A 13,578-nucleotide genomic window follows, 5' to 3' on the forward strand; every position below is an offset into this window, starting at 1 on the left:
GGCAGTCTCCCCAGATCTGCTGCTTGTTGGGTCCCTGCTGGAGGAGCAGTGGCCCGACTGTGCCGCGGACCATGGTTTATGGCAACCCCGAGCTGAGAGCCTGCTCCTCAGGTCCGTCTCTGCAGCTGGCTTCCCTGCTCCTATAGATGGGAGCTCTGCTGCACTCAGGCAGCCCCCATCTTTTTGTGACCCCGAGGGTCCTGAGACCACACTGGCCCAGGAGGTTTCCACCCCCCACTTACCCACTGGAGCGACGTCACTCAGCGGAGCAGACTTCTAAAAGTTCCAGTTTTGTGCTCCATGGCTCTATCACTTGCCAGAAGCGGTGGACGGAGGCCCCTCCCCCGCCGTCTATCCTCCCGAATATCGCCTCGGATTCACTTCGCTGCATGTCCTACCTACCAGAAAGTGGTCGCTTTTCTATTCAGAGAGTTGTTGCTATTCTTTTCTTCAATCTCCTGTTGACTTTGTAGGTGTTCAGAATGGTTGATCCCTATCCAGCTGAATTCCTGAGAGGAGACGAAATCCAGGTCTCCTACTCTTCTGCCATCTTCCTCCCCCCCTGATTTGATTTTATTTTATTATTATTTATTTATTTTGAGAGAAAGAGAGCATGCACAAGAAGGGGGAAGGGGAGAGAGAGAGAATCTCAAGTAGACTCCATGCTGAGCTTGGAGCCTGATGCAGGGCTCAATCTCACAACCCTGAGGTCATGACCTGAGCCTAAGTCAAGAGTCAAATGCTTAACCAACTGAGCCACCCAGGCACCCCATGATTGACTTTTTAAGTTGGTAAGGGGACTGAAAATTGTTGGGAAACTTGTAAATAATGTCCTCCCATAAGATGAAGACAATATTCCCTTCTGATAAAAATCAGGCAGCACAGCCAGGCAAGCCCAGTTGGTGTAAAGACAGTGGTGGCCATATGGCCAAGAGTTTAAAGTGTCACTGCAGGAAGGAAATCCATTTAGGAGTCCATGTACTGCCCTGTAACTTAAGGAGCAAAGATTTTAAAAGACCACTGAGGCATTCAGTAATGCCAGAGCTCTGTGGTGGTACGGGAGGTAAAATTTCCATTGGTTGTCCTGTAGGAGAGCCCAGGGCTGTGCTATATTGACAATAAGATGAGATCCTTAATCTGAATGGTGTCAGGAGGGCTGAATGGGGACAGGACATACTTAGAAAAGCAAGATTATCTGCTCTGCAGTGATGTGCCTGGTAGGTATAGCAAGCAGTAGGCTGGTAAAAACATCTATATATGTAATAGTGAAGCAGGCAATGTCACTGACAGAGGCAGTGGTCCTATGAAATCAGATTACCAGTGGCTGAAAGCGTGGTCCCCTCCCTGAATAGAAGCATGACCAGACCGTTTCCAGTGTTTGGTTTAGGAGTGTAATTTGCAATTCAAAACAATGCATTTTGTAAGGGCTGCCATAAGTATAGTGCCCTGCAGTGGGCCCAGATCACTATGGCAGCAGCTCCCCCATGACCTGCAGAGACATGGGAGCAATAAGGAATGTGGGAGTGGTAACTATGACAGGCTGGCATGGTGGAGCTGAGGAGCCCCCCAGGATTGATGGGGGGGAGCTGGTAAGCTATAGTTTTGTGGTGGAGAGTGGAGCCTGCAAAGTTGTCGGTAGAGTCAGAAGTTGAAAGCCCCAACTGGCTGGTGACCTGGATTAGGCATCTGCCTTGTGGTTAAGTACAGCCTGTGGTGTGGTCATTTGTATGTGCTGAAACATGGGTAACCTTCATTGTGACTGGTCCCTGAGCAATGTCCCTCCAAATTAAGGCATGCCAAATAGGACAGCCTTGAATGTGAAAAACGTCCGGCTGCCACTGGCCTGACCAAACCAGAGACCGTTAGCAACTGCCCATGAGTCACAAAAACCCTAGAGAAGAGGACTGTCATGGGCAACTCACTCTGCATGGCAATTTGTACCACCAGGAGCTCAGCAAGCCATCTCTGATAACTGTGGTGCTGCCAGCAGGATGGCACACTGCTGCTCTCCAACTGAAAAGGAAATTCATAAAATAAAAGGTAGGGCTGGGGAAATCACATAGACTGGAGCCAGAGAAGCAAAGCAAAGGAAAATGTGAAGGAGAGGCTAAGAGATATGAAGACAGAATCAGAAGGTCAGATATAAAGGCATGTTAGTTCCACAAGGTAAGAACAAAGACAATGGGAGAAAGACAATATGTGAAGAGCTGAAAATGTTCCAAAATCTATGAAACTTACAAATCCTTGATATCAAATGTACAAGTTCCAGGAAAGATGAATAAGAATAAATATAAGTTTAGATATTGTCCCAGAAATTTGAGAACACCAGATAAAACAATATTTTACAAAGTAGGGAAGAAAGACATATTAGGAGGGGGAAAAAAAGAACTCTATAAAATACCAAGATTTCTTGGTAGCAGAAAGAAACCAGAAAACAATAAAATGAGTAAAGTTGAAAATAAAAGGCTAGGAAAATGTATACCTGGAAAATACTATCTAAAAAGTGGCTACTATTGTGGTCATTGGTATCAGACACAAAAAAACTTTTAAGAAAAAAGCAATATCAGAGATAAAGGTGGCATTTCATAATAATAAAAGGAAAAATTTACTCAGAAGGTTAAACTTTTGAACTAGAATGCACTCATTAGCAGATTCAAAGTATAAAGAGTAAAAATTGAGAGAAATACAAGAAGAAATTGGCAAATTTTATAATCTTAGTGGCTGTTCTATTCCATAAATGTTGAATCAGACAAAGTAGAGTAAAGCTATTGAAGACTCTTAATAACACAAATATCACACATGAGCAGAGAAATGAATAAATGAGCAGACTTCATTGAATATTGACTCACAATACAGTGATGAGAATAAATTAGCAAGAGCTACTCAAATGCTCTCCTGCATAAGCATAACATCATTAAATAGTCCATAGTCAAAGTTCCCCAACTGTCCCAAGAATATCTTGTTTTACAGTTTTTTTCCATTGAGATTTAAAAAAAAAAAAAGACCCATTGATATGCTATCTGCAAGAGACTCATTTTAGACCCAAAGACACCCCCAGATTGAAAGTGAGGGGGTGGAAAACCACTTACCATGCTAATGGACACCAAAAGAAAGCTGGGATGGCAATCCTTATAACAGACAAATTAGATTTTAAACCAAAGACTATAATAAGGGATGAGAAAGGACACTATATCATACTTGTCTGAGCTGCTTTCAGGATTTTCTTTTTCTCTGAGACTTGTAGGTTTTACTATTAGATGTTAGGGTGTTGACCTATTTTTATTGATTTTGAGGGGGGTTCTCTGTGCCTCCTGGATTTTGATTCCCATTTCCTCCCCCAAATTAGGGAAGTTCTCAGCTATAATTTGCTCCAATATACCTTCTGCCCCTCTCTCTCTTCTTCTTCTGGGATCCCAATTATTCTAATATTGTTTCATCTTATGATATCACTTATCTCTCGAATTCTGCCCTCGTGATCCAGTAGTTATCTCTCTTTTTCTCAGCTTCTTTATTCTCCATCATTTGGTCTTCTATATCACTAATTCTCTCTTCTGTCTCATTTATCCTAGTAGTTAGAGTCTCCATTTTTGATTGCACCTCACTAATAGCCTTTTTTATTTCAACTTAAACTTTAGTTCTTTTATTTCTTGAGAAAGGGATTCTCTAGTATCTTCCATGTTTTTTTCAAGCCCAGTTAGTATCTTTATGATCGTCATTCTGAACTCTAGTTCTGACATCTTACTAATGTCTGTACTGATTAGGTCCCTGGCAGTCAGTATTGCCGCTTGTTCTTTTTTTTTGAGGTGAGTTTTTCCATCTTGTCATTTTGTCCAGAGGAGAATAGATGAATGAGAGAACAAAATTCTAACAAGGTAACAATGACCCCAGAAAAATATTCACTAAACAAATCAGAAGAGACCAGAAACTGGGGGGAAAAGAAAAGGAAAGAAAAAAAAAAGAATATGATCAGGCTGGTGAATAGATCAGAGCCACACACTAGATTTTGGGTATATTTTGGTCTGTTAGAAGAAACTGCCTCCCAAATTTTAAAGAAAGAAAAACTTATATATATACAAAAATAAGGTTAATACAATGAAGGGATGGAATATGATTGTAAAGATGAAAATTATAAAAGACTTTATAAAAGGAATTGATAAGATAAGAAGTTGGTTGAAAAAAGAAAAGAAAAAAGGGGGGGGAAGAATGTGATCAAGCAGGAGACTAGAATAAAGCCATACACTAGAGATTTAGGGTATATTTTGGTCTGTTAGAAAAACTGTATCCCAAATTTTAAAGAAAGAAAAAATTATATATACACAAAAAATAAGGTTAACTACAAAGAAGGGATAGAATATGACTGGGAAAGTGAAAATTAAAGAAGATTTTTAAAATGAATTGATAAAATACTATGTTGGTTGAAAAAGGAAAGAAGAAAAATTTTTAAAAATAGTAAAAAAGAAATAAAGAAAATTTAAAAAATTAACTTTGAAAGACTATAGAATAATGGAGAAAAAAGCCATGAATTCTATGTGCAGTATTCCTGGAGTGCTGGAGTTCTGCTGTTCTCATTGATCGGTAAACTTGGTCTTGGCTGGCTGTTCTTGCTAATCTGGGGGAGGGGCCTGTTGCCATGGTTCCCAAATGTCTTTGCCTTAGGCAGAATTGCCCCTCCCTTGCCGGGTCTGGGCTAAGCAATCTGCTCGGGTTTGCTCTTGGGAGCTTTTGTTCCCCACAAGCTTTCCGTACAGCTTTGGAAGCTGAGAGTGAAAATGGCAGCCTCGCAACTTCTGCCCTGGAGGAGCCGAGAACTCAGGACCCCGTTCCTCAGTGAGCCCCCAGAGAAAAACAGTCGGTCACTGCTACCTCCTTGGTCTCCAGCTGCACTCCATGCTCACCTGGCCTGTGACCGAGCATTTCTATCTCTGGCACCTGACCCCATGTGGAGACTCCAAACCCAGCAGAGTCCTGCAGTGCACTCCTGCAGTGCTCCTTCCGGGGGAGGAAGGGGAGTCTCCCCGGATCTGCCTCTTGTTGGGTCCCTGCTGGAAGAGCAGTGGCCCAACTGCGCAGAGGATCTCGGTTTATGGCAACCCCAAGCTGAGGACCCACTCCTTGGCTCTGTCTCTTCATCCGGCTTCCCCACTCTGATACCTGGGAGCTCTGCCGCACTCAGGCACCCCTGGTCTTTCTGTGACCCCAAGGGTCCTGAGACCACACTGTCCCAGCAAGGGTTCCACCCCCTGCTTAGCCACTGGAGTGACGTCCCTCAGTGGAGCAGACTTCTAAAAGTTCCAATTTTGTGCTCCGTGGCTCTATCACTTGCGAGTAGTGGCTGATGGAGGCCCCCCCCCCTGCTGTCTATCCCCCCAAATATGACCTCGGATTCACTTCTCTGCACGTCCTACCTTCCAGAAAGTGGTCGCTTTTCTGTTCAGAGAGCTGCTGCTCTTCTTTTCTTCGATCTCTTGTTGAGTTTGTCAGTGTTCAGAGTGGTTTGATAACTATCTGGTTGAATTCCTGGGACCAGATGAAATTAAGTTCTCCTGCTCCTCCCCCCCCAGGATTACTCTTAAAACTAGTAATGCTGTGGTTGGATTTAGTGTGCTATGTTTCTATAATAAATGTAAGATTTCAAGAAACTGAAACACAATTATCTGCAAAGGGAATGGCTATGGTATCCCATGCCAGTGGGGGTTACTCCCCCAAACAAATTGGTGTTACCTCTTCAGCTAGCATATGTTGCTCTCCAGCCAGGGATTTGGAGTAGGGAGTGACACCTGGAGCTATGGATGCACAGAGAGACTTTCATGTAATCTAGATCTGCCACACTGAAACGTTTTGATGTCATTGTGTGGAAAGGGAATCCTAATATGTGTTGACTTCTGCCCCACCTGCTCAGTGACTTGTGTCAGCTGTAGAGCTGTCTGGGTCACATGTGATTTTGCCTACCCACCTGCAGCCTGCTTCAGTGCTGCTTTGTAGATGGCCAGCCTAAGTGCTGATTCCGTTCTGGTCCTCTCTCACTGCTCAGACTTGACAAGGACCTGTGAGCTTAGAGGTCTTCTGACCTGGTCCCCTCCTGTCACTCAGTCCTCAGGCCATCTCTAACAAGCCCATCAAAACCCATCTGGTCTAGCACATCTCCCAGTGTGCCTTCCTCTGAAATACGTTCATGTCTTTATCATCCCGACACCTGAAATGAAGCTATTGAAAATGCTTCTGGCTCCCCCTGTTTTGACTTCTCTCACTTAAATTAACATTGAGCACTGTAATGAATGCCCACTACACCTCTCCTAACTTTCTCAGAGAATATTTTTCTTGACAGGAATGACTGTTTTGAGCATTGACACAAGCATACCTTTCTTTTAGGCATCTGTCTGGTAAGCCTATGTAGAAAGATGTCCCTGGAAGAAATAAAAGATCTCCAGCTGGTGGGAAAATACATACAACCAGAAACCAGGGAAGTGAATGGAGTCCTTATGACCAAGATAATGAGTGATGATTGGGACAAAATCTGGAATTTCCAAGCAAAACCTGATGATCTCCTCATTGCATCCTATGCAAAGGCAGGTAGGTTTGGGAAACTGGCAGTGGGGAAGCCAGCTGTAGAAGAGTGGTGATGCCTGGAGGGGCATCCCAGGATCAAAGGTCCTCCTGTTTACTTAGGTAGAATCCCAGATCCTCAAAGGACTGAACGAATTACAAGATTATTTAAAAGCAGAGTCTAAGAAATTATACAGAGGTTCTCACAGTAATCTTGCCAACCCAGCCACTCTTGGTTCCCATCAGCCAAGCAATCTAGGAAGTGAGCACATCCCTTGCCCATAAGAAGCATCTCTTAGTGGGGCGACACCAATGTGGAAATGAAGGCTTTCACCCTAATATGAAACGTTCTAATAGCTTTGGGTCCAACACCCACACAAGTACAGTGGGAAGGATCTGGGAAAGGGGAGGTGACACTTACCAGGATCTTATAAAATGAAGAGGAGGCTGTGACAAAAGTGAGGGTCTGCAAGGGCAAGGGGTTGTGAGGCTTGTGCAGGGGTGGAGGAACAAAGACTATCCTAACCGGAGAGGCCAACAATCTCCCTGCAATACCTGCATTTGTAACATCAAGCCATGCAACCAAGTGAGGTGATGAACTTGAAGCTGTAACCAGTTTGGGAAGGTCTCTCACTGGCCATTTAACTCCGTAAGAGGAACTCTCAGTATTCATAACCAGAAAGATTTCAGAAGAGTCAGTTCACCACATTTTTCCAACCTTCCTTGGACTGTTTCTGTCCTCTGGGTCTGGGAAGTCACTCCTTAGCCTCACTTTCTTCTCATGATTTAGCATTACTTAAAACTAGGGTAGGCACTTCCTGTCAGCAGGGCTCAATTCTTCAAGAATCTCCTTTTCTGTCTGGTTTGCACTGGACACTTCTGGTTAGAACTGAACTTGAATTTGCATTGAACCTCAGAGCAGGAATTTTTCAGCTCACCTTTGAAATTATGCAGTCAATCCCAAAGCCCCTCAGGATGGTCCCCAAGTCTCCAGCCTTATTCCCTCACCTCTCCCACCACCTCTTACCCCCTGTGAGCCCATTTACACTTACCAATTCGGAAATGGGACTGTCTTTATCCTGGTTCCTGAGGCCCCCCCCTGCCTGGGAGCCTGGGATGCCCTGGCTTCTTAATGCAGATGAACATTCCAGTCCTGTTTTGACTCTTCACTCCAAAGCCACCATCTGAACTCAGCCTTACTGACCCCTTCTGCACCAAGTTGGCCCTCCTCCTCCAAACTCCTGTAGCCTGTTGCACAGCCTTTTTGTCTCTAACTGTACACTGTTCATCTTCTAGTTATCTGTGTATATGTCATATGTATCAGTGAGCAGCAGGTTTGACTAAGAGCCAGAGAAACACCAAATACTTTTGGTGGAAAAAGGAAAATGGATATCTGGGGGACAGTGAGCACAGTCTAGCTCTTTACTGACCTATATGTCTATTTGCATTCCTCTTCTGTGTCCATTAGGATTTAATTTGGCTACAAGTGTCAGAAAACCCAAAAGAAAAAGCAGTCTGGAGATTAACAGTCAGGGCTGAAATGGTGGCTACATTGATCATCGAAGACCCTGGCTCTTTCTAACTTTCTGCACACATTCCAAAAAGCAGCAAGAGGGTAGGAAGGGAAGAATAAGGTTGTGTTCCTTCTCTTGAAAGACAACTTCCCAAAATGGCATGGCCCCATAATGCAAGAAAGACTGGAAAATATTACCTTTGAGGCAAGTAGCTATATGTCCAGCTAAAAATATATTAATTTGAGAAAGAAAGGAAGAATGGATATAAGCTAGGCAAGAGGTAGTCTCTGTCCTAACTTATCTCCTCCAAAAAGATTGTAAACATGTTAGGACAGGGACAGTGGTTACTTCATCTTTGTATCTCCCTACATTCATTTGATTCAATACGCCTTTGCTCAAACTACATTTACTAGGTGCAAAGCCCTATTTGAGGCACTGGGGATTAAAGAGGAGGTGATATGTGAGCTGATTCCGCTTAACACTCAGCATATGTGAATTTTACTGAATACATAAATAATCAAGGAAATGAATTAAATTGTGCAGTGAGTGGATGAAATTGACAATAACTAATGCTCTAGGCATAACCTGGACACAAGAGATTGTGGACATGATCCAAAATGACGGAGATGTGCAGAAGTGCCAGAAGGCCAACACCTTTGACCGGCATCCTTTCATCGAGTGGGCTCTACCCCCACCCCTCAACTCAGGTAAGTTTGCCCAAATAAAACCCATGAGGCTGTAACTAAGACCCATGACCACTGTGCCCGGTCAGTTTGCATCTGAAAAGAGAATTGTTTCTATAATCAGCCTTCTGGAAAATATTTCCAAAGGACACTGGGAAAGAGGTAAAGATCAATGTACTCACTTCAACTGGGAAACAAGACTTTTAAATCTATCTTCTAAAATATATGTTTAGTGAGCATGAGAGAGCACAATCCCTACTAGTGATTGGGAATTCAAGAGTGATGATGAATGTGTAACACAGAGAAGGCAAGGAGAGGACTCCTAGCATCCAGTGGTTAAGCACCATATTCTTCTGTCATTGTGCTCCTTCTCATAGAGGATTGTCTTTGTATACATTTTATCTATAACCTGTCTACCACAAAATCAAACTAACTTATATATAATATCATTACCATCAACAATTACACTTCACAACAAAGATACTAAGAAATATAAGATACAGAACCCTTGAAGAGCTTGAAATCAGTTAGGAATAAAGGGCATGTTTTTATAAAGTAAATAGTGGCAAACAGTAGCTTTTGTAATAGGAGTACAACCCAGTGGTGAAAAGCCACAGATTTTGGAATCAAACAATTCAGCTTCAAATATTTTATCCAGGTGACATTGAGCAAATTATTAACTCTAAAAACTTAATGTTTTATTCATTTATAAAGTAATTCCTATTGAAAACCCATTATTGATTGAGTCATCTATTCTAGCACCTTTAGTTGAAAAAAAAATCTTTTTTTTTCCCATTGAATAACCTTGGCTCCTTTTCCAAAATTGATTAACTACATATATATGGGTATATTCTATACTTTCTATTCTGTTCCTTTCCATTGTGTGTCTATCTTTATGCCAACACCACACCTTTGGATTACTGTAGGTTTTTAAGTTTTGAAATTAGGAAATTAGGTAGCATAAATTCTCCATTTTTTTTCTTCTTTTTCAAACTTGCTTTATCTATTTTAGGATCTTTGTAAATTCTAGAATCAGGCTGTAACTTTCTAGAGAAAAAAAAATCTGGTATTTGGCTGGGATTGCACTGAATCTATTGATCTATTTGGGGAGGACTATTACCCTAACAAAGTCAGATTTTCTGATCTGTGAATGTGGTTTATTTCTTCAATTATTCAGGCCTTGTTTAATTTCCCTCAACAGTGTTTTATACCTTCCATCACTTAAGTCTGGCACATCTTCAATCAAATTCAACCATAAATATTTTTATTTTATGCTATTATAAATGGTATTTTTGTATTTTAATTTTTAATTATTTGTGGCTGGTATACTGAAATATGATTGATAATTGATTTTGACCTTATACCCTGCAGCCTAGCTTATTGGTTCTAGTAACTTTTTTGTACATTCTATTGGGTTTTCTACATGAACCATCATGTGTTCTGTGAATAAAGAAAATTTTACTTCTTCCTTTCTAGTCTGGATATCTGTTATTTCTTTTTCTTACTTTATTGTACTCACTGGAACCTCCAGTGCAATGTCAAACAGAAATCATGAGTGCAGACATCCTTGTCTTGTTCCTGATCCTAAGGGAAAAGCATTCAGGTCTTACCATCAAGTATGAAGCTAGTTGCAGTTTTTTTGTAGATGTTCTTATCAGGGCAAAGAAGTTCCCTTCTATTCCTTATTTTCTCAGAGTTTTTAATCATAAATCAATGTTGAATTTTGTCAATGTTATTTGAGCTGGGGATTCATTTTTATTCATTTCATTCATTTTCAGCCATTTTCTCTTTATGGCTATACATTTTTCTCTGATTGCTATTTTGTGTTCTTGGTTTTGATATGTAGTGTTTTCTTCACATTTCATTTTACCACATTTTTCAGAATTTCTGTAATTTTACACCAGAGATATTTAGTAGATATTTTTAATTTCCAGATGGGAGGATTTATTTTATTTTATTTTTTTATTTGTCAGAGAGACAGAGAGAGAGAGCACAAGCAGGGGGAGTGGCAAGCAGAGGGAGAAGCAGGCTTCCCGCTGAGCAAGGAGCCCAATGTGGGCCTGGATCCCAGGACCCTGGAATCATGACCTGAACCGAAGGCAGATGTGTAACCAACTGAGCCACCCAGGCGTCCCATTTTTTTTTTTTTACTTTGTGTTTAACTTGTGATCAAAGAGTATTGTTTGTAGTATTCCACATTTTTTAAAACTACTCATTTATTTATGCCATATTATCAACTTTTATGAATTTTCCATGTGCACTTGAGAAGATATATTCTCTATTATCTGAAAGATCTAATATATTCTTTATTTTGTTTAAATCTTTTATATCTTTTTTTCTTTTTGTCCACTTGTCTTATACAGAAAATTAAGTGTACAGTTTTTAGTGTGTTTCTAGTTCTCCTTACATCTACTGTGGTTTCTGTCTTATATAAGCAGTTATTCTGTTATTTGGTACATACATATTTATGATTTTTATATTTTATTGATAGAATGGAGTCTTTAGCAATATAAAGTTCCTTCTTTGTCTTACATAATGCTTTTGGGGTTGGATCCTACTTTGTCTGATAGCATCACAATCCATACATTTTTATAGTTTCCAATTGCATTCTATATCTCTATCCACCCTTTTACTTTTACTCTTTCTGTGTTTTAGGTGTATCTTCCATGCTGCATATGGTTGCCTTTTCCCTTATGAGCCAATTTGAACAATTTTTTTTTATTCATTTAAGTCATCTCTGTACCCAAATTGGGGCTCAAACTCACAACCCTGAGATCAAGAGTCACATGCTCTTCTGAATGAGCCAGCCAGGTGCCCCTTAAACATTTTTAATAGGTGATTCAATCCCACTCACATTTGTTGATATGACTGATACATTTGGTCACAATTATATCATATTGAAACCAAACTAACATGAGTTTACTCCTTAGTGAGTTGCAAGTAGAAATTACACTAGGTAGAGTTGTCATACAAAGGAAATTTTATTTGCAGCAAATAAGGAAATCATGGGGAATAATTTTCAAAGCCATGACTCTCAGAACAAGGATAAATGGGTTTATTTACTTAGGGTTAGGATGAATATTCAGAAAGAGAGTTTTGTCATGTATGTAAAGGAGGAGGCATAAGGTCACACATGCACCTTAAGGAAGCATGTCTATACATACATTTCATATTATGTTAATGAGGCCTGTGCTTCTCCTTGGGTCGAGGTTTTAATATTATAATGAAGTAAAGGTAACTGTTGGTCACTCCATGGGTCACTGCATGGTCCATCTGCACAGATGTCAGTTGGGAGTTTAGCTCACACTGGTCTGGGTGGTTTGGGCCAGGTGGAGCTCATCAACAGTGCAGTCATTATTGCTTGAGGGGTAGTTTTGTTTTCCATCACCAGGATGCTATGTCCATTAGGTCTTTTGCCTGAGTTAAGAGATAAGCTGAAAAGAAGAGTTTAAAGAAAAATGTGGGACAAAGGTTGGTGGGTACACGCAAGTGGGCAGTAAAGGTCAGGTCCTTGAGTCTAGCTGGTGAAAATAATATCATGTGCAATAAGTAATATTTACTGTGTTTCCCTATTTGGAATTTCTTTTTTGTTTCTCATTTTTAAAAAAATGTGTGGGAGTTTTGTTCTTTTTTTTAAGTTTTTAAATGCCAATAGAGTCATATTAGTTTCAGGTATACAATATAGTGATTCAACAATTCTGTATGTTACTTCATACTCACCAGGATAAGTGTGCTCTTAATCCCCTTCACCTATTTAACCCAGCCCCTCATCCACCTCCCCTCCAGGAACCATCAGTTTGTTCTCTATAGTTGAGTCTGTTTCTCGACTTGTCTCTCTCTTTTTTATTTTTCCTTTGTTCGTTTTGTTTCTTAAGTTCCACATATTAGTGAGATCATATAGTATTTGTCTTTCTCTAACTGACTAATTTCACTTAGCATAATACTCTCTAGCTCCATCCATGTCATTACAAATGGCAGGATTTCATTCTTTTCTATGGCTGAGTAATATTCCATTGTATATATATACCACAAGTTCTTTATGCATTCATCTCTTGATGGACACTTGGGCTGCTTCCATAATTTGGCTTTGTAAATACTGCTTCAATAAATATAGGAGTGCATATATCTTTTTGAATTAGTGTTTTTGTATTCTTTGGGTAAATATTCAGTAGTGCAATTACAGGACTGTAGAGTAGTTCTGTTCTTAATTTTTTGAGGAACCTCCATACTGTTTTTCACATTGGCTATACCAGTTTGCATTCCCACCATCAGTGCAAGAGGGTTCCTTTCTCGCCACATCCCTGCCAAACTCCTGTTGTTTCTTGGGCTGTTGATTTTAGCCATTCTGACAGGTATGAGGGGATATCTCCTATCTTATTGTAGTTTTTGCATTTCCCAGATGATCAGTGATATTGAGCATCTTTTTATGTGTCTGTTGGCCATTTGGATGTCTTCTCTGGAGAAATGTCTGTTCATGTCTTCTGCCCATTTTAATCAGTTTATTTGTTGGGGTGTTCAGTTTCATATCTTCTTTACATATTTTGGATACTAACCTTTTATTGGATATGTCATTTGCAAATATCTTCTCCCATTTGGTAGGATGTCTTTTAGTTTTGCTGATTGTTTCCTAGGCTGTGCAGAAGCTTTTTGTTTTGATGTAGTCCCAATATTTTATTTTTGCTTTGGTTTCTCTTGCCTCACAAGACATATCTAGAAAAATGTTGATATAGCTGATATCAGAGAGATTACTGCCTGTGCTCTATTCTAGGATTTTTATGGTTTCAGGTCTCACATTTGGGTTCCTAATCCATTTTGAATTTATTTTTGTGTGTGGTGTA

At 40.4% G+C, this 13,578-nt stretch overlaps 1 protein-coding gene across 1 annotated transcript in view; it reads left to right on the forward strand.

Moving 5' to 3' along the window:
- LOC118008308 (sulfotransferase 1C1-like) overlaps window positions 1-13,578 on the forward strand; it is a gene marked incomplete at its 5' end in the record, with an annotated part of 68,976 nt that overhangs the window by 30,159 nt on the left and 25,239 nt on the right. Inside the window, 1 exon segment of the mRNA XM_035001943.1 lies at window positions 8,636-8,764. Coding sequence (XP_034857834.1) covers window positions 8,636-8,764 — 129 coding nt within the window.

This window comes from Mirounga leonina, unplaced genomic scaffold (assembly GCF_011800145.1).
Source record: "Mirounga leonina isolate KUSES-001 unplaced genomic scaffold, KU_Mleo_1.0 Mir_125, whole genome shotgun sequence".
Lineage (NCBI taxonomy): Eukaryota > Metazoa > Chordata > Mammalia > Carnivora > Phocidae > Mirounga > Mirounga leonina.